This window comes from Chroicocephalus ridibundus, chromosome 3 (genome assembly GCF_963924245.1).
Source record: "Chroicocephalus ridibundus chromosome 3, bChrRid1.1, whole genome shotgun sequence".
NCBI lineage: Eukaryota > Metazoa > Chordata > Aves > Charadriiformes > Laridae > Chroicocephalus > Chroicocephalus ridibundus.
The window spans coordinates 9,615,681-9,636,709 of record NC_086286.1 but is presented as its reverse complement, the minus strand read 5'-3'; the positions used below and the strand labels follow the sequence as shown (position 1 = coordinate 9,636,709).

The 21,029-nt window shown below is 42.3% G+C and overlaps 1 protein-coding gene across 3 annotated transcripts in view; it reads left to right on the top strand.

Moving 5' to 3' along the window:
- The window catches only part of SPTBN1 (spectrin beta, non-erythrocytic 1), a 137,029-nt gene that overhangs the window by 89,610 nt on the left and 26,390 nt on the right, over positions 1-21,029 (top strand). For all 3 annotated transcript variants that reach the window (XM_063327897.1, XM_063327896.1, XM_063327898.1), the window contains 13 exons: positions 300-380; positions 1,172-1,287; positions 2,314-2,426; positions 3,059-3,246; positions 4,318-4,435; positions 5,832-5,990; positions 6,613-6,915; positions 7,727-7,880; positions 8,299-9,169; positions 9,332-9,469; positions 10,546-11,302; positions 11,562-11,764; positions 17,721-17,811. In XM_063327897.1, the coding sequence (XP_063183967.1) occupies positions 300-380; positions 1,172-1,287; positions 2,314-2,426; positions 3,059-3,246; positions 4,318-4,435; positions 5,832-5,990; positions 6,613-6,915; positions 7,727-7,880; positions 8,299-9,169; positions 9,332-9,469; positions 10,546-11,302; positions 11,562-11,764; positions 17,721-17,811 (3,292 nt within the window). The remainder of the gene's footprint in view (positions 1-299; positions 381-1,171; positions 1,288-2,313; positions 2,427-3,058; positions 3,247-4,317; positions 4,436-5,831; positions 5,991-6,612; positions 6,916-7,726; positions 7,881-8,298; positions 9,170-9,331; positions 9,470-10,545; positions 11,303-11,561; positions 11,765-17,720; positions 17,812-21,029) is intronic.

Sequence of the window (21,029 nt, the reverse complement as noted above, 5' to 3'; positions counted from 1 at the left end):
AAGTTACAAAATAGTAACTTCAAGTGATTAATTGGAAGTTCATTCAGAGCCTTTCTCTGGAATGCGTATCAATTCTGCAGGGTTTACAAGAGTAAATGAGACGCACTTACCTCTCGTGTCAGTCTCTGATCAGAACGCAGTCATGGTGATAGATTGTCCATCGTGGGGTGGTTATATCCCACCTTTAGGTTTACAATAAATGTGTCGCTCCCGCAACCAGCTTTCAGTGACAGAGTGTGGAGAGCTGCAGCAGGGGTGCTATATTGATTGTGCTCTCTTTGGTTTTTTTGTTCTTTCAGTTACCCCAATGTCAACATTCACAACTTTACCACAAGCTGGAGGGACGGGATGGCTTTCAATGCACTAATACATAAGCACAGGTACGTATGGGTAAATGTCTTTATGGATTTTGAAAGCTTCGACTGCTGCAGTGTGCACTGGGCTTTGTTGTTAACCTTGCAGCTTGATTTTAAGATCTGTGGAGTGGAGGAAGTTGAAGAATTGCTGGGAGTATTACAGCAACTTGCTTTGCTTTAGAGCTTTACAGCTCTTGTCGTCACTGTGAGCTCATCTGGGCAACAGCTTCTCGCATCACAAGTCAAAACAGGTTGTGTTTGGTTTCAACAGAGTAAGTTATACACATGATGACCAGGTTGAAAGAAAAGGTTTTGTGCCTTATTGAGTAACCAATGACAGGGTCTGATCGCCTAGAATTCAGGGGCAGAAGGGGGATGCAACACACAACAGCACCCTGAGGGGGAAAGAAATCCCTGCGCAGAGATGGCAAAATCCGGTGCTAGACTTTGACATGGCTGGGGATGCGGCTCACTGGCAAGCTCAGGTGGAGCTACTAGGACAGCTTGCATACTGACATGGGCATGAGGAGATACTGCGTGACCACAACTTTGTTCCTTTCTTTTCCAGGTCACCTTCATCTCTGGTAAACTATCGTCCATTTTTTGCCATGGGTGAGGTTCTGCCATGGCACGTGCTAGGCATTACTTCATTCCTTCAATATTGCCGTTCAAATGCATAGGGCTACCGGGCAAGCAAAACCGTGGCAGCAGGAGGGGCCAGGTTTTCTGAGGATTGCAGATTTTAGTTCATTTGTTCATGTGAGGGTGGCTGCACTGTGCTTTGGGAAATCTAAAGAATTTTCCATCCTGTCTAGGCCTGACCTGATTGATTTTGACAAGCTGAAGAAATCAAATGCACACTACAATCTGCAGAATGCTTTTAACCTTGCAGAGCAACACCTTGGTCTCACTAAGCTCCTGGACCCTGAGGGTAAGAATTCCTTGCAGTTTCAGCACTTCACGGCTCTTTTCTCCCACCCCTTCTTGTGGAAGGGCACAGCTTTGTGATAGCTTTTTGTGTTAAAGAGAAGCAGGATGCTGCTGACTCACTTGATACAGACAGAGAGGGAAGGAGAGAATGCAAGACGTCTCCTGCAGAGGACTGAGCAGCAGTACCATAAGAGGCCTTAATCCTGTGTTTATTTTCCCCTATCTGACAAGAGCACTGGACTGGCCATGTATACATAAAATCATTCCAGTTAGAGGCATCCATCTGATCTGCTCCGAGAATGCTTTCTGTGAGCTGGAAGATGAATGCTGTGGCTTTCAGCAAATATTGAGCAGCTGCTTTTGCAGACTGTCATTGAGTTTTAGCCTGTGCTTTCATGGGAGTGTTTGTGCTCATGCATATTGGAAGGTGTGCTCACAGTGCTAGAACAGGAAACTTTCTTGTCACAGGGCAAACAGAGACTATGTGTTTGGACGAGTTCCTTCTTGCTTATTTTTCAGTGCCTCAGAATTGCTGCAGGAAAGAAAATAATTTGTTTTCCATCTGTATCTCTGGGAAAATTTGCCTTGACAGACATACTATTACATTTGAATTCCTCTCTCCAAATGCAGATATAGCATCGAAGTTGTCAATTAACAGCAGTTCTGTCAACTCACACAGACACTAGAGGAGGTATTCGGATGCGCACAAGCTGTGGCAAAGTCTGGAACCTGACTCTTAAGGCCCAAAGGCCCCTAGACCCGTGCTTTAACCACAGTCCACACATAGACAAAGAGATACAGGAGCACTTCTCAGTGACTTCTGACTTCAGTACTGTATGACACCAAGTAATTCAGAACCAGTCCAACGCTGCTGAATTTATTTCTGATTAGGACATAAATCTTAGGAGCTGAACTGCCACTGAAGCTCTCTCTCTGACTCTTAAACACATCCTTGTTGCGTCGTTAGCTTTGTTTTTTTAACCCATGCACCCCCAATCTGCTAAGACAACTCTTGTTTGGTTTGCAGATATCAGTGTTGATCATCCTGATGAAAAGTCAATCATCACCTATGTGGTGACATATTACCACTACTTCTCCAAGATGAAAGCTTTAGCTGTTGAAGGAAAACGTATTGGAAAGGTTTGCAAGTTCACATTATAAATTGTTATAAAGCAGTTGAAATCTTTCTGATTTTTTTTCTTTCCTCTTGGGTATTAGTTTTTTAGGAGTGCACTGTATGGTAGTTTTTAGTTTTGCTTTTGAATGTGTTTTAAATGTTAAATATTCCCATACGACTGTGAGGAGTAGTTAATTTCCAGCTGCCTCCTATTAGAAAACATTTGGTCCGTGTTTTACTCTCACTCATTAATTTTGCATCATTGCTGCTTTTCCTTTCTCATTAACTGCTTCTCACTCTCTGGGTCCTCTGTCTCTTCTGGAGCCCAGAAAAGTCCCTCATTTTAAAAAATGTGCAGTTGTTTTCCACCCTTTGGCGAAGTAGCCCCCAATCTTTACAGTTGACAGACTGAACATGAATCCTTTTGTAAGCCTCACCTCTCTCCCTCTATTGCCGTGGGATTGGGGGAATTCATTGGAAAATGCAAAGCCCTCATTCCTCAGAGATACCAGCCCCTGTGGCACTCAGGACTGAGTGGTCTGATTCGTAACTCATAACTGTTCATCTCTGAACAGTTTCTTTTATCTAGCTTGTATTTAAATGACTGAAGAGCGCTGCCCTTGTTACTCATGTTACGTTGTGCTGCTTGTTGCAGGTGCTTGACAATGCCATTGAAACGGAGAAGATGATTGAAAAATACGAATCGCTGGCTTCTGACCTTCTTGAGTGGATCGAGCAAACCATTATCATCCTTAACAATCGCAAATTTGCCAACTCGCTAGTTGGTGTGCAACAGCAGCTACAGGCATTCAACACTTATCGCACAGTAGAGAAACCACCCAAGTAATTTTAATCTTAGCTTAAAAAAACACTGGTCTTGTTTTTGTGTAGTCAATCGTTGATTTATTATTTTTTTTTAAAACAAACACATCCGAGTAATTTTAATCTTGGCTGAAGAATTTATTTTTCTGAGCAAACCCAGATACCGTATTTCTAATTGGCTCTCACCATTATTACTCGGAGCCTGTTTGCTTTGTGCTATTCAATACGCACATAATAACAACAACAAACCCAATAATAATAAAAAGTGTGTCTCAGTGACCTGTGCCTTGCAGGACCTCAGAGTTCCTGGAAGCTGTCACTTCACTGAGGTGCTTGCCTTATAGTACGAGTGGTAATAGCATACCATTTTAGTGTAGTAATATCAACAGTCGTGCTTGCTAGCAGCGTACAGTACCTATACACTGCTATTAAAAGAATCGTACTGCTTATCCAAAATCAAGAGGAAGTGTGTCTGGCTTTGTGAAACATAGCTGGGCTTACTAAAACTGATATAACCAAAACTGTGCAACTTATTTCTGGAAAGTTTCTTTTAGCATTCTGATATCAGATCTGTTTATTATTTTTGTCTAATATAAGTTCTAATGGATAATAATCACAATCCAAAACATTACAAAGTATCCAGACATCTTCTAAAATTGCAGACTGGTCCCTAGTGCCTACGGAGTTTGTTTATTTCCCAGGAGTACAACTCGGGAAAACAGTGGGAAGAGTTTATTGACTGCAGTGGACTTTAAATAAAACTTCCATTTCTTGTGTCGATAGTGTAAACTAGGACAATGCACATAACAGAATAAAAAAAGAAAAAAAAAGAAGCAGCCTTCTGTCCCCCAAGGGGGTTTAAATCTAAACACACAGACAGCTGACTTCTGTGAAGTTTCTTTTGCTGTTTGAACCAGTGGGTTCCAGGGGATGTGTTGGTCTATTTCAGTTGTTTCCAGCTTTCACACAAGATGAAGGTGTTTATCGGAATGGTCCATTCATAACGTCAGTATTTTAAGGAGGTGCTTTATAATACCTGAGTAACAATGAAAGCTTTATTGTAACTCAGTTCTCTTGAAAAATTTTGTTTAGATTTACAGAAAAAGGAAACCTAGAGGTGCTGCTTTTTACCATCCAAAGCAAAATGAGAGCCAACAATCAGAAAGTATACATGCCAAGGGAGGGCAAACTCATCTCTGACATTAACAAGGTAAACTGAGCAAGCTCCTCCTGTGTGACTCAGTTGTTGTTCTCTTTCAGTCTGTCAGTATATTGGGAAGAAACACTTTTGCTATCTCCAGCCTTGATGTGGGGAGCCATAAGGGCTGGGGAGAGATGGGGTGACCTTTTCTCACAGGTCGGACTCTCTAATGTGAACCAAGTCCCCGGGTGTCCTCAGTATCTGTAAGATCTTCTGCACTGGAAAAATGCTTGGTCATTCTCATTATGGATCTAGTAGCCCTGCCTTGCTCCTCCATGGTCCTGGCTATTAGACTTAATCAACAGAAAGTAGCAACAATATCTAGGTATTGTAGCCCTCCCCATTTGCATCTCAATGCCCCTGCCTGCAGCATGGGACAGAGAAGGAAGCGCCATGACCAGTCTTGGGGTTCCCTCTCAGGGTTTATGCAGGTGGTTTTTTTGTGCTGGTGCAGCTGGCAGCAGCAGAGCTGACGAGCTCTCTCAAGGATAACAAACAACTTAAACCTGTGAGCTTTCCTCGTTTGTGTTTGATCATGCTTGGCATTCCCAGAGCAGCTGTTGTGGGTGTTTGTGGCCTCGGTCTGCATCCTAGAGAGCAGTAAACTGCACAGTTGTTTGCATTAAGCCCTTGTGCCTCTGAATGCCTAAAATACTTGGGTTTCAGGCAATTTCACATCTGTTAGGATTTAGAAGAATCTAGGGTAGTTTGTGTTTACTTGTGGGTATTTTTGTTGTTTGTAAGAAGATCTGAAAGGTGATGAGCTGGCTTTCGACATGCTTCTAAGACTTTTTATTTTTTGCAATAGTAATGTCATGCATGTGAACTACTTCTGGCTTTGGGGAACAAAAGGACTGGTATGCACCAAAAGTAACCGAATTCTGCAGTTGTTTTCTTTTCTGAAGTGGATGTAATAAAGAACAGCAATTGTATGTTGATTTTGGATGTGAGACAGCATGAACCTCTAGTTCTCATTTCCTAAAGGAGAAAGACAGAATCCAATTATTTGGGAGTAGGACTCAGACGATTTTTTTTTTTTTTTTTTTTTTATTAAACAAATACACTCTTACACATTCGAACCGGGTTGTGTCCTTAGGCTTTATTGGAGGCAAAAACCAAATGAACTTGAGAAAATGCATCTGAGGTAAACAAGTCTTAGACCCCTTACTCAGAAAATCTATGAATGAACTGAGAACTAATTTTATATTAGTGCGCTTATATTAGCAGACAAGGCGTAAGGCCAGCCAATACAAGCCAGATTTATTGGCATATAAATAAATAAGCCAGTTTTGTGAAACTTCGCTGTAGTGACTTCACTCCTGATTCCATACAAAGGTGTTGTGATTTCTCATAATCCTGAAGAATGTGTGTTTAGAAGATGCGTGTTTTTTCTCCACGTCCTCAGGCCTGGGAAAGACTGGAAAAAGCTGAACATGAAAGAGAACTGGCACTGCGAAATGAGCTCATCAGACAAGAGAAACTGGAACAACTTGCACGCAGATTTGATCGCAAGGCAGCTATGAGAGAAACTTGGCTGAGTGAAAATCAACGTCTCGTTTCTCAGGTGCTGCTTTCAGAAATTGTCTGTGTGACTAAAATTATTTCCATGAGTAATTATAGGATACAGTTCTTGCGAAGAGAATCTTTCCCCCCCTATGCCTCATATTTTAGGGAGTCTATGTATATTTCTATTTATTGTACTTGTGTGCAAATGTATATTTGGTTTTTATGTGTATGTACTGCATGTCCTGTCTTTAATGCATTTGGGATATTCTTTCGTTGAATCTGTCAGTCTGTACTCAGGAGGTACTGATGTGGAAATATCTACCCACAGTCAAGATTTTCTTTATCTGAATATTTTGGCCAATTCAGTGGAATTAGCCCAGGAATTAATTTTATTTTTTAATATTAGAGATTACTTTAAAAAAATCCAAGGCCCCAACCTGATCCTAATGGTCACCATGATTCTTCTCCCAAAAGTAGTAAATTATATCTCTGATTTTGTCAGTGGTTCTCTGGTTATCAGGGGTATCTCTGATGTTATTAAAAAAGACCTTTCAGAGCATTTTGAGATCCCAAATTTGCTAACAAGTGTATGCTTCACAAGGAGAAATCGTGTTAGAATTTGAGCAGTAGAGCTTTTCTGCTCAGCGACTGTTACTGAAGAAGTGTCTCTGTCTTTACAGGATAATTTTGGCTTTGACCTTCCAGCAGTGGAGGCCGCAACAAAGAAGCATGAGGCCATTGAAACAGATATTGCAGCATATGAAGAACGAGTCCAGGCCGTGGTTGCGGTTGCAAAGGAGCTTGAGACTGAAAATTACCATGATATCAAGCGCATTACTGCAAGAAAGGACAATGTTATACGCCTATGGGAGTACCTCCTGGAGCTGCTCAGGGCACGGAGACAGCGGCTGGAGATGAATCTTGGTCTGCAAAAGATTTTCCAGGAAATGCTGTATATTATGGACTGGATGGATGAGATGAAGGTAGGTGTTAGCCATTTGAGAACGTAGGCCAAATATTCTGGAGAGGTGTAGATGTCCTTTTTTTGTAAATTTTTAAGATTCTGGTTTAATAGGCAAATGCAGAAGATCCATGGTAAAGAGCAGTGAACAAATTCCTTATACCTTATGATGATTTTTAAAAAATAAAGATTAAAAACAAGTAAGGAGAAAGAACAAGTTCACTTCTATAAAGAGCTACTTTTCAGCTTCATGCCCATCTCATAACGGACAAAGGCTTTGGTCACAGTGCTTAGGGTAAGGATGACGATTTTGGTGAAGGGGAATTAAATAATCTCTCTTCATCACAATTTACATGGGGAACAAGTCATGTCTTCGCCTCTGTGCTTGAAAAAGCATTAATTGCTTCCTGTCTGTTCTCCTGGGTTCTGGGAAGGTAAAGGACCGTGACTTTATTCCTGCCCATCAGCCAGCAGAACTTGGAAGCTGTTGAAGGAAAGAAAGATGTGTGTAGCTCAATGGCAGCTCACAGAACCTGGACTGAGTGCTTTTTATTGCTTGTGCCGAGCTAACTTAGCTTCTCGTCACGCTAGACTTAAAACTGCATTAAAGAGCAGTCAAGTTCTTAATGGTTGCCAGTGATTTCAAAAATATTGTCTCAAATTCTTATCAGCTATGTCTCGATACATTTGAAATAGGTCTCCCCATGGGCCTGGTGTTCCTCTGGACTTAAATCAGCGTAACAACAGAGAACAGCGTAATGCCCCAAGTCATTAAGAAATAAACAGTTTATGGCCTTCAGCCCATTTTACTTATGTTTTACATTTTTGATCAGGTGCTTCTGCTGTCTCAAGACTATGGCAAACATTTGTTAGGAGTTGAAGACCTGTTGCAGAAACATGCTCTGGTGGAAGCTGACATTGCTATTCAAGCTGAGAGAGTGAGAGGAGTCAATGCATCTGCTCAGAAGTTTGCCACCGATGGAGAAGGTAATTAGCAGCCAGCACATCCTTCTTTGTCTTAATTGCGCATAAGGTTATCTATAAGCCTCATTAGTTTTGCAAGGCATGTTAGGTTAAATTCAGCACCAGAATAAGAGAATCCAGCTTCATTCATTCCTTTTTTACTCACTGCGTCAATGATTAATTAGTCCAGGTACCTGCTCAAGAATTCATTGTGGCATTGTGTTTTGCTTGGGATGTCATGCTCCTAACCATCAGCTGCTGTAACTTTGTAGTCACCGTTAATTCCCCATTGTGTGTCTCACTTTCAGGAGACTAAATATGAATTCTTTTATGTAAACTTCATAGATGGAACAAACAGGAGTTAAGAACTCTGTATATGCCCCAGCTGTAGAGATGAAAATTAATCAGTCCAAGTTGTAATGTATGTTCTCTATCTGAACAGGTTACAAACCATGTGACCCGCAAGTTATCAGGGACCGTGTCGCTCACATGGAGTTCTGTTACCAAGAGCTCTGCCAGCTCGCAGCCGAGCGCCGGGCCCGCTTGGAGGAGTCCCGGCGCCTCTGGAAATTCTTCTGGGAAATGGCTGAAGAAGAGGGTTGGATCAGGGAGAAGGAACAGATCCTGTCATCTGATGACTATGGGAAGGACCTAACCAGTGTCGTACGTCTCTTGAGTAAACATAAGGCATTTGAAGACGAAATGAGTGGTCGTAGTGGCCACTTTCAGCAGGCAATAAAAGAAGGTGAAGACATGATTGCGGAAGAGCATTTTGGGTCTGAGAAAATCAGAGAAAGAATTAAGGATATCCGGGAGCAGTGGGCTAACTTGGAACAGTTATCTGCCATTAGGAAGAAGCGTCTGGAGGAAGCCTCTCTCCTTCACCAGTTCCAGGCTGACGCTGACGACATTGATGCATGGATGTTGGACATCCTCAAAATTGTCTCCAGCAATGATGTTGGCCATGATGAATATTCCACTCAATCCTTGGTCAAGAAACACAAAGACGTGGCTGAAGAGATTGCAAGCTACCGGCCAACTATTGACTCGCTTCATGAACAAGCAAAGGCCCTACCACAGGAACACGCCGGATCTCCAGATGTGCAAGGCAGATTGTCCGGAATAGAGGAAAGATACAAAGAGGTTGCTGAGCTGACTCGGCTGCGTAAACAGGCCTTGCAGGATACCCTTGCTCTTTATAAGATGTTCAGCGAGGCAGATGCTTGTGAGCTTTGGATTGACGAAAAGGAGAAGTGGCTGAATAATATGCAGATTCCAGAGAAGCTGGAGGACCTGGAAGTGATCCAGCACAGGTGAGAATGTCTTTACCGGGAAGTCTGGGGAATACTGAGTGGAAGTTTTTTACACCAGCTACCTTTCTTAACTTGCCTGGGGCTCAGATTTGCTAATGCCTGTGTGATCTTTTTTTTGTTTATTCCCCTCCCCGTCCTGTGTCCCCCCCCTCTCCCCTCCAGGTTTGAAAGCTTAGAACCAGAAATGAACAATCAGGCATCCCGTGTTGCAGTAGTGAACCAAATTGCTAGACAGCTAATGCACAGCGGCCATCCAAGTGAGAAGGAGATAAAAGCACAGCAAGATAAACTCAACACAAGGTAAGTGAAGGCCTCATAGTCATGAACATGACGCTGGCCGAAACAAGTACAGTGGGGTTATTTACGTTTCTTGTATGTCTTTTTTAAGATATTCTGATACTATTACCTGAAGTATCTTCAAGGTGTAGGCCTTTAAAGCTTCAAAAGGAAAGAGAGCTGTGTCTTTCAAATATTTGATTAACAGATGGAGTTTTGGTATTGACTTTAGTCAGGTCTTGAGTGTATCAGTACATTGATTTGAGAGCTGGAAATTTACTGTAATAACTATTATGATAAAAAAGAAACCAATATAATTTCATGTAAACTCACTTATTTTTTGGCTTCAAAATAAACTGAGAGAGTACATTTAATGTGAAATTTGGGTGTACTTAGCAATTTTTTACTTGAGGAAAAATTATACATTTAAGGACTCAGTGTTGCTAATATTTGTCATACTCTACAATACATACCATAGAATCATAGAACCATAGGGATGGAAGGAACCTCTGGAGATCATCTAGTCCAACCCCCCTGCCAGAGCAGGGTCACCCAGAGCAGGTTGCACAGGAACGCGTCCAGGAGGGTTTTGAACGTCTCCAGAGAAAGAGACTCCACCACCTCTCTGGGCAGCCTGTGCCAGGGCTCTGCCACCCTCAGAGTAAAGAAGTTCTTCCCCATGTTTAGGTGGAACTTCCTATGCTCAAGTTTGCGCCCATTACCTTTTGCCCTGTTCCCGGGCACCACTGAAAAGAGCCTGGCCCCATCCTCCTGACACACACCCTTGAAGTATTTACAAGTGTTGATAAGGTCCCCCCTCAGCCGTCTTATTTCCAGACTGAAGATCCCTCAGCCTTTCTTCATAAGAGAAATGTTCCAGTCCCCTAATCATCTTTGTAGCCCTTAGCTTGGTTAATGGTTGTTTTGCTAAAACTATTGATGATATGGGAAGGACTGAAAAAAACCATGAATAGTTAGGTCATTTCATGGCTTACCAAGCGAACATGAGCAGCTGCTCACTCAGCAGTGTTGCCATATCCTTATCCCTTGTTATACACAAAACTCAATTTTTCTGCTTTTCTCTCCTCAACAAATTTCAGATGGAGCCAGTTCAGAGAACTGGTAGATAGGAAGAAGGATGCTCTGCTCTCTGCTCTGAGTATCCAGAACTACCATCTTGAGTGTAATGAAACCAAATCTTGGATCAGGGAAAAGACCAAAGTGATTGAATCCACGCAAGATTTGGGTAATGATCTAGCTGGAGTGATGGCCCTGCAGAGGAAGCTGACGGGCATGGAACGTGATCTGGTAGCCATTGAAGCCAAGCTAAGCGACCTGCAAAAAGAGGCAGAAAAGCTGGAATCAGAGCATCCTGACCAGGCACAAGCCATCCTTTCACGGCTCGCAGAAATCAACGATGTATGGGAAGAAATGAAGACCACCCTCAAGAATCGGGAAGAGTCCCTCGGAGAGGCAAGCAAACTGCAGCAGTTCCTGAGAGATCTGGATGACTTCCAGTCTTGGCTATCCAGAACGCAGACTGCAATTGCATCCGAAGATATGCCAAACACACTGACGGAGGCTGAGAAGCTGCTCACTCAACATGAGAGTATTAAGAATGAAATCAACAATTATGAGGAAGATTATCAGAAAATGAGGGACATGGGTGAGATGGTGACACAAGGGCAAACTGACGCTCAGTACATGTTCTTACGCCAGCGCCTACAGGCTTTGGACACTGGATGGAATGAGCTTCACAAAATGTGGGAGAACAGGCAAAATCTCCTTTCCCAGTCGCATGCCTACCAGCTATTTCTCAGAGATACCAAGCAAGCAGAAGCATTTCTTAATAACCAGGCAAGTGGTCAAGATCCACCTTATTTCATTTCTACAGGTTGACATCATGTACTGCAAGTAGTTAACAAACAAGATCATTTGGCAGGAGAGCTACAAACAGATAAAATGCCCTTTTTTTAGCTATAATTTGGATTTGGTATTTTACTTCTAGCTGTTCTTGGGAGACATTTCTTTTCATATCTGGTGAATCTGTTGTTGGAGCAGACAGCATAGCCTGAGTGTAATACTTTAATCTCTCTGATTTGTGTTTTCATCACAGGAGTATGTTTTGGCACACACAGAAATGCCCACTACCTTGGAAGGAGCAGAAGCCGCTATTAAAAAACAGGAGGATTTCATGACCACAATGGATGCCAATGAAGAAAAGATCAATGCAGTTGTAGAGACTGGCCGGAGGCTAGTTAGCGACGGGAACATTAACTCTGATAAAATCCAGGAGAAAGTGGACTCTATTGATGACAGGTAAGGTCAGAATGATAGTGGAATGTAGCTGTTCGTACTTTAATTCTGTTCTCTGAGAGATGACCTTCTACCAGAATACAAAGGCAAAGTAACGTGTTAGAAAATGCCTGTTGCAGACTGTTTTCTTTGTCCTGTGGAAAAATAGAAACTGTAATGTTTAAAAAATGTAGCAGGCTAATCTTAATTAAATATGACCTCTCCCATTTTCTAGAGACTTACTAGGTAATGAGCTCACAACCCAGAATTTGGCTATATGAGTGTTGGTGTATAATTCTTGGAGTATTCACAGACTTTATAGTATGGTTGCAGCTGTAGTAGTTAGCTCTACCTGGTTCCACAAGTCTTAGTTTCCTCTGCTACCTCCTTGCTGATTTAATAATAACGTATTCCTGTCCTTCCTCTGAGGAAGGAATGTGGCTCTTCAAGAGTGTAATTGGAATTATGTCTACCCCACCCACTCGGCTTTGATCTCCTTTTCCGACTTGTCTGGCCCTTCTGAAATCAGATTAGGAAGCATTGGTACAAACGAGTCTTTCATCCTAGAACAAGTCTTTTGCTTTGTCTGTTTAGCTGTGGCATGGATGCTATAGAACATGAAGAGTTTCTTTTTCTTTGAAAACCAAATGTTCAGTTTTGATGACTATGATTCATGGTTCTTTCTGCTTTTGATTTTTGAAATTTTTGATTTTTTTATTTGATTTTTTTCTGCTTTTGCTTTTTGAAAACTCCACTATAGTGGAGTTTTTAAAGGCACTTTTCAATCATGAGTATCAGAACACAGCAATAAGCTCATACAGAAATTTCATGTCAAGTGTTACTGACAACCCTTCTTCCAGACTTGCATGCTCCCACAGTTTCTTCTTCTCCAAGCAGAAACTGAACTGAAGTAGTTCAGACAATGTTGTGACTTTCCTGTTTTGGCACACATGGCCCACTGCGTATACACCGACTTTAGCCGTGGCTCGCGGCTTCAAGAAAGGCAGATGTTCCTGTTCTTGCAGAGCTTGCTGAGGGCCGCTGAGCCCTCTGACAGCCTAACCCCAGGGGTACCTCGTGTTCTCATTCTCTCTAACTAGCTTGACTCTCTTCAGATCCCAGCGAGAATCCGCAAAGGCCAGGAAGAGGAAATACGAAAGCAATCAAGGTGAAAGCTAGGAAATGAATTTTCCTCATTTACCCTCTCTGACTTGCAATGTCCTCTGCTGTAAGTTTTCCCATCCACTTATGAAAGCGGGAGGACTTGATCCTGGCCTTCTGGTCAGGTGTCTTTCTGCAACTTTTGGAATATTAAAAGGTAGCATCTAAGGATATAGTAGCAAATGGTCAGATGCTTCTGGCAGCCCTTTCTGAGGTGGCTGGAGTGGGAGACAGCTTCAGCCTCTGCCCTATGTGTGCTGGAGAGAGGTTCCTGCTGCCCCAGCTGTGGTGCTCCGGTGACTGTTTCCCCTCCCACCCTGTGCAGCTGCTCCTCTGTGTCCTTATTGTCCTGTGCCACTGCAGCTGGCCACCTGGGCTGTCCTGGCTGTGGGACATGTTCTGGAATTCCTACTCTGAATGGCAGGCAAGTCCTAGAGACCATATTTTTTAAGCCCACTTTTTTCCAATGCATTTCCTCAATTCCAAAGCTATATATGCAGGGCACTGCAAAAACCATCCGGTGCACTGCTATTCAGGAAATCCGTGTGATTGCTCTCTGAGTCTGTAAGGCTGATAAGCCTCAAGAACAAAGCCTTAGGGCTGGGTGTAGTGGGAGTGGTAGCAAAGGAAACCTCTTTAGTTTTACAAAAAATCCCTCTCCCAACCAAGCTCCACCTGGATGTATAACAAAGGACCAAAACAAACAAGTACAAATATGTGCTGTGGCTCCATACTTCCCAAATGGTGCTCTTTGTAGTTTTTAGTATTATTAATAGTGTTTTTACAGTCATGCTTTCAGCCTATTCCAGAGGAGACCCCACTGTCCATTGGTACAGCAGACCGACCCTGCCCTAAAATGATTACCTTCTAAATAGACATGGTAGGCATCAGACTAAGGAAGGAGAGGACAAAGCAGAAGCAGAGCAGAGCTGTTCAATAGGAGATGAATACTTCAGCACAATCTTTTAGCGCAGTTCACAGGGAAGAATAAATGGAAATAAGGACACAGAGAAAAGGTAAGGGAAGGAGAAGAGGATTTGAATAAAGCTATCACTAGCTAGCGTTTCCAGCTAGGAAAGAAGCTGGTCTTCCCAACACAGCTGTCCCTGCTTTGGTAACTTCTGCTGCTGTTTCTGCCAGCCGGAGGGAGAGCGTTTTCTCCTCCATTTTCTGTTGGAAGAGCGTAAAGGGACTGCCCTAGTCTGCATGCCTACTCATGGCCTCTCTCGACTCTGCAAATGAGATGTAGTTTAAAGACAGTGGCAGATCTGACTCAGATTGTGATCTGGTCTTGGTTTTAATCAACTTTGTGCAGCTTTCTGCTGAGCAGAGAACAGAAGTAAGTTTTGTTCTTGCCCATTCAGAAAGGAGAGTGCCTCTTGTTTGCTGGCAGAACTAAAGAAGCTAAAACTGCTTGCATATATTTCAGTATTCTTCGCAGGCAGTTGCTTTCACGCTACATGTAAGATTTATTATTCCTGCACAGGCTTTGAAGCCCACAGGCTTACAGTTAAACCACAAGTGATTTTGTCGGTTTTCGGCATTGTTAGCATTCTCAGGGGCCTCCGGGGAGATAGCATGGGAACATTGTGGCAAATTTTGGTGCTCTGCTCTTGGATTAATTTGAGGCAGAAACCTCCTTGGGGTGAACAGATCTCATTTTCCTGTTTGAGATTCTTCATAATGTTGCCACGAAAGGAAGGTGTCCCCATGTTTTAATGACTACAGTACATTCCCTATCCCCTCTACCAGACGTGTAGGTCTGGCTTAGCTTGGACATTTGGATCTGAGGTTGCCTCTTCTGTGTATCCATAGGGAAGCCCGCTTTTAATGCAGCTGTAGATACGGCTGTATTATAAGTCATACATGTGATTATTTATGTGAAAAAGCAGATGAATTCAAAGTCGTTCTAAATAATTAGCGTCTGCAGAGCAAACTTCTTTGTGCCTACAAACTATTTCAGCAAGTTAGTAGCAAGAAGCAGTCATTAACAATGTAAGTGTGGCAGGGTTTGAGTTTCTGGCCCTTCTCTGCCACGCACGTCTCGGAAGTGCAGAATTTTAATAGCGATGGCTTCAATCAACACTTGAACAGTAAGCTTTGTGCTTTTCTCTGCCCTCCAGTGATGGCCAAGTGCTTGTATGTCGTCTTCAGCAGAGCTGCAGTCCGGCCTGTCCACCACCCCAATGCGCCCAGCTGGCTCAGCTGGGGCCTCTGCACACGCAGCCAGGGAAGCAGGGTGACCAGCCAGCGTCCTTAACACCACGCTCTTCTAGTATCTGGATAAAAATTTGTAATTGGAAGGGTTCTGTTCTCCGGTCTGTGTGCCCGTTTATTCCACCCAAAGCCCTTCTGATGTACTGGTAGCAGAGTGTAGGAGAAGCTTTCTAGTGGTAGGGGTAATTATGCACAGAAAACTCTAAAATCCCTGTCATTGGAGCTTTTAAAGAATTTAGAGAAACATGAACAAGGGATTAATAATGTTTAGATAACAGCCAGTCTGGGGCAGGAGAACAGACTAAATGAATTCTTAAGGCCCTTTATTCCCATAAAAAATAACATCAATTTTATGATGAAAATACAGGAATTCCTGCCTGTTCCAGCAGTGTCCATCCTCAAAATACTACTAACACATCTCCAGGTATCCAGTTTAAAGCATATTACAATTCAGTCCTGTCTTCTTTAGAGAATACTCATCTTTCAGTCTCACTCCAGGTCATTTTGGACAACCAAACAACCTTTTACAGTTAAATAGCTCTAAGGGCCAAGGATCATATTTATTATGCTGAGGACAAAAAAACCCAAAGCAAACAAACCAACAACCCCTCCCCCCAAACACACAAAGAAAAAAACCCCAACCAACCAAAGAAATAAAAAAAAAACCCACAAAACCCCCAAAACAGCAACAAAACACCAACCCCACCCCACCCAAACAAAGCTATGTCATCACCTGTTTTTGACATCCCTGCATGGTTTCCCTTCAAAGTTCTTGACATTAGTATTTCCAACACTCTGTGGAAGATATTTTAGTTAGTTTTTTAAACTCAAGTTTTCTCAACATAAAAACTTCTCTACCTAGTCTTAACTCTATTCAAAGAAGCGTCATGAAAATTCTCCTTTTAATTTCATAACTTGTGTCCTCTCCAGAATAGATGAGTCTATAATGTAATCTAGCCTTAAATCTGTGAAATTATCATGGTAAAATCACTCAAAAAATTCCTCGCTTCGTTTTAGCAACCTGAGTAATGCACTGTGTTTGCCCAGGCGTATAAAAAGCAGACGAGAAAGAGTGGAATCAAACCCAATGACGTTAGCTATGTTTTTGAGATTTTTCCTAAGGCACAATTTATGTGTCCTTTCCTTTGTGCTCTCTCAGATAACACCTCAAAGATAACACCTTCAAGATTACCTGAGCGTGGACTCCAATATCTTGCTTTGTTGGTTACATACGTCTTCCTTGCCATCTGATCTGTAAATCCGTTTTCTTGACCTACAGCTACATAGGTGCTGCTTGCCTGGTTTTTCAGAGGAAGCTGTTGAGACAAAAGAGAAGCAATTACAGCAGTCCTGTAAAGGGTTTTCTCCTGTTCCTCTGCCTACAGATCTTTTGCTTTTATGTAAAGCAATTTACATAATAATAAAAAAGAAGTATTCCTTGTGTTTCTGAAGTCTCTAAATTCATGCCAGAGAGCTTGCTCTGGTAACTTACTGTAGGTCAGGAAAAGTGGTATCTTAATCTGATTGTTGTCATCAACGTGTAATTTAGTCTTCTAGACTATTATGAGTCTCTGTAGATTTCCACTACCATGGATTTATTTAGCTGTTGTCAGTATGTGCTGAGATCATCATACAAATTGCCACCCTTTAAAATAACTTCCAACTCATTATCCCTGTTTATCTTAGGTTATTACAAAGGGCAGCAATATTTCACTTTAAGACCCTGTGTAGTGAATTATGGACAAATCTAACACAATGAGCAATAAATAAAAATTGTCTTCTTTATCTAGTCTCCTCCATCTAAATCGCCTCATAAGTAATGAAAGTACCAAAGGACAGTGGTAACTGCTCCAAATCAAGCATTAGTTAAGAACGTGTTCAGAGGTACCTTGGGAATCGGCTTTTCAGGCACCGTGTCCATTTGAAGAACCCGCCAAGACCTTTGGGACTGCTAGCGTGACTCATCCTTCAAGGGGCAAGCAGTTATTGATTAAAAATAGGGCTTCTAGAAGAACCTTTTCTTCTGTCTGCTCTTAAATGCTCTGAAAAATACGTTCCAATGTGTATAAAGCTTCTATTTGTAGAAACACATAGGTGTGTTGCATGCATTGTTTGTTAGATGCAGCATTTGGAAGGTTGCATAAACCACTCCAGCTTTGTTCATGAAAAGGAGGTGCTGAGCCATAGCAAAGGTATATTTTAAAGAGTGAGTACACGCTTTTCAAGATCCGTGTAACATGCAATCTTATCGTTGCAATTTTGAAGGTCATTTTCGTATGTTTTCTGGCAAGCAGTCTGAACTTTCCCGGGGTCTTGAAATTAGTGGGCCAAATTCTGTACATTACACTTGTGAAATCCCGCTGACTTCAGAATTTCCCTGCATATTTAACTGGTCACAAAAACAAATAGATGCTGAACTTAAGTAAGCCCGTTAAATAACACATGCATATCTGAGCTTCAAAGACGTCCTTCATTTGAAAGGCAGTAAAAGACGCACACCACACACTTACTCAGTAAGTGTATCCTGAAGAGGTTGCAGAAACAAATGACAGTTTTGCATGAAATGCCCGTTTCAAGTTTGTTTTTTTTCTCTGCTTCCTAGACATAGGAAGAACCGTGAAGCAGCCAGTGAACTTCTGATGAGACTGAAAGATAACCGGGATCTTCAAAAGTTTCTTCAGGATTGTCAAGAGGTAACTTACATCCCTTTGCTATTACCTCTAAAAGCTGCATCCCGCAGAAGACCATTCTTAACCCATATTTTATGAGGACTGTAATACTCAGCGTTTTGCAGTCGAGTCATCCAGTAGTGTTTAGCGTGGAGTAAACAATTCAAAAAAACACTGCCCAAAACTCTGCAAAAGTTAATCTGTTTGTTTTTTTTTTCTCATGAACTGAATTTCCTTTTGTCATCTCAGATGAAGACAGGGAAGATTGCCAAAAGCAGTGAAGATTTTCTGCTGGGGTATAAATTAATCATGTGGAATCTGGTGGGATTAGCACTGAACGCATTAAGAATTTTGCCTGCAGCTGTATATATGTGTGTGGCCGGGGGCAGGAGATTTCAAGTGATTTCTGCAAAACATTAGTCAGAAGAATAGGAGGTTAGGAATAAGAGGGGAGCAGGATTAAACTGGATAATTTTTAATGTGTTATTTATCTGATGGCTTGCACGTGTTTAAAATTGTTAAGTACTATACCATTGAAAAAAAGAAATCCCTTCCAGATTTTCTAGTGACTTACGTGGATTTGTTTACACTGAAGGCAACATTTTAAAGTTAGGAATAATCGTGTTCCTAGCATGAGGAATTAATCAAGTAATTTTCAGGTTATTACATGCAGTACTGACAGATATTAAAGAACCTTGCCTGTGATGTGCATTAAAAACTAACTGTCCTTATCTGAAGCCTGCGAAGAGACCTGACTGTGACAAAGCTGTGCTTTTAAATTCAAGAGTCAGTACATTAGCTGCACATCCTAGCCAGCTACAAGCGACTGGAAGTCGCTTCAGTGTGTGAATGGAAGTGCCCTGCAGCTGAAATTTCGTACAAAACAAACAAAATGATGATCATAAAGTGGGCAAATGATGTTTACTGCTTGGTTGCCTAGATGCAGTCTGTTTTCCTGCATTGCGTAAGCTAACCATGAACTCGGCTTAAATTGTTCCTTCCTTGATAGTAAAAACATGACAGATTAGCAAAAATTCTGCTGTTATTAGCAGCAGCTTCTTCCTTCCTCTGTAACATCTCTGGCAAAAAAACGCCTCAGCTCTTGGAACTCTTCTGGCTTCTGCGTCAATGTGGTTGTGTTCCCTAGGATCTGTTTTTTCCCCATATATCATTGGAAAAAAAAAAAGGAAAACATAAAAGCTCTAATGTCTGGCTGCCTGCATGCCTTTCCTCTCAATTGTTTCTCTCCAGCGACTAAAGCATGGGTGTCTGGACAGTACAGTTCAAAGACAGAACTTAAAATACCCAAATGTTACAAATTTCTTCAGTCCTTTTTGAGATGACATTAGCCTTGACGGTAATGGAATGGTTGTTCTGAGAAGACAGCTGTAATGAGACTTAGAATTTGCATTAGTGTGATTACGAAGTGCCTACTGATACCTACGTTGGGCTGGAGGGATTGTGTGATGGAGCACTGCTGTCCTGCGGGGTGGAAGGGAGCCAAGGGAATACCTCACCCTTTGCTTTTTCATGAGTGTTGACCGTGAAGCTGACAACAGTTAGAAACAGATTTGAACCGGTCTCTGTTTCACCCGGCTGTGATCCTTTGGCTTTCCTTAGGGATGGTTTCCCATCTGTCTGTAGCTTGAGGAAGGGAAGAGTGTTTTCCGCGGTGTGCTCCTTCCCCAGGGCCGCCACTTTCCTCGTTGGTGGCTCCGCGCTGAAGCATTATTGTAAACGTGGCCTCTTGCCCCTCACTCCTTCCTGCCTCTGACTCACAGGCGAGGCAGTGAGCAGAGTCAGCGGCGCTCGAGGAGGTGGCAGGGTAATGCTCTAACAACAGCTCGGCAGTGATAAACCTTTCTTCCCGGTCACAGGTGAGGGAAAATGCAGCAGATTTTGTTGTTGTTAGTAGCCAGATGCGCTGTCACAGGTTAATCCTGGTGGGGTTGCTTTTTTATCTGTTTCTTGCATTCATAAATACGAATGTGTTAACTAAATTGGCTGAGTGAATGAAATAAAGAGTGACGGCAGAAAATCCTGAGAAGAGGAGATGTGATAAATTTTGCCATTTAGTTTTCTCAGACTTCCTGCTCTTTCACAGCTCATCTTCAACGAGATTAAAGCTGATCTTCCCTGGAAGTGCTTAGAAGTCCCAGTACTGTCTGGGCTAATTTCTCTAGGGACGCCAGAGTGAAAGCATTTGGCAAGACTCTGCACATCGGAAGTTTTCTACCTGTTCACGGAGCGTGCCGGCAGGTTTTGTCATGCGGTGCAGACATTACACGGCAAGACAGGCCGTGTCAGCTTGGGTGTTTGCGGCGTCTGGGAAGTGCAGCAGCCCCTGGTGCTCTTTCAGCTTCCCTTGTTGCTCTGCCAGATTTAAGGGGTTTTGTCTCTGCATTTCTCTTAGTTCATGCGTGGTTTTCATTGCGGAGTGTTACAGCCCTCCAGGAGCTGAGAGCAGAAACAAAATTTTGTGGTATATGGGCAAAGGATGGGAGGAAGCCTAATAGCTAGCTCTGCACTGACTTAAGGTTTTGCGGAGAAATAAATGTTAGCCAGTGTCAATCTGAGGCACTGTTTTAGGGAATTATTGTATTATTTTTTAGATCTGCTTTTGCACTGAAGATACTGAAGGTTCTAGTGACTATAGTGGTTGCAAAAACCAGTTTTAATAGTCGCCCCTTAAATTCTTTATTTGCACTTCTGTGTTATCAGAAGGAACGTAACAACATTGTGAGAGTTGGGAATGAGGGTTTTATCCTGACAGCCGCTGCCTGTGTACCTCATGTTGTCTGTGTCTCGCTTCACCCCATCTGTTAATACAGACGATGCTACCTTTCCTTGGGAGGCACTTTTAAATTCTCGGAAGACTTAATGTTGTGGCTGAGTAAAAGCAAACAATGAAAGACAAGCAGTGCAATTTGCAGAGTATAGCAGCCGTCTCCTACCCAGAAAGGCAGGAATAAAACCGCTGTGAATATTGGGTTATATAGTAGTCCTTAATGTAGCCTTTGGTTGTTAAGTAGCACAGTAGCCTGTTACAACTGTAAACTTCGCTGCCTACAGAGATCTTCATGAACATGAGCATTTTTCCGTTTAGGCTTAATAGCAAGATCAGTTGAGGAGTTTCTTTGATTGCCGTGATAAGTTTTCACTTTTTGTGGAGCTTAACAGTGCCTTTAAGGGAGAATTTAAAAAAGGCTTGAGAATGCTAAATGCATCTGCTGTCCTGTATT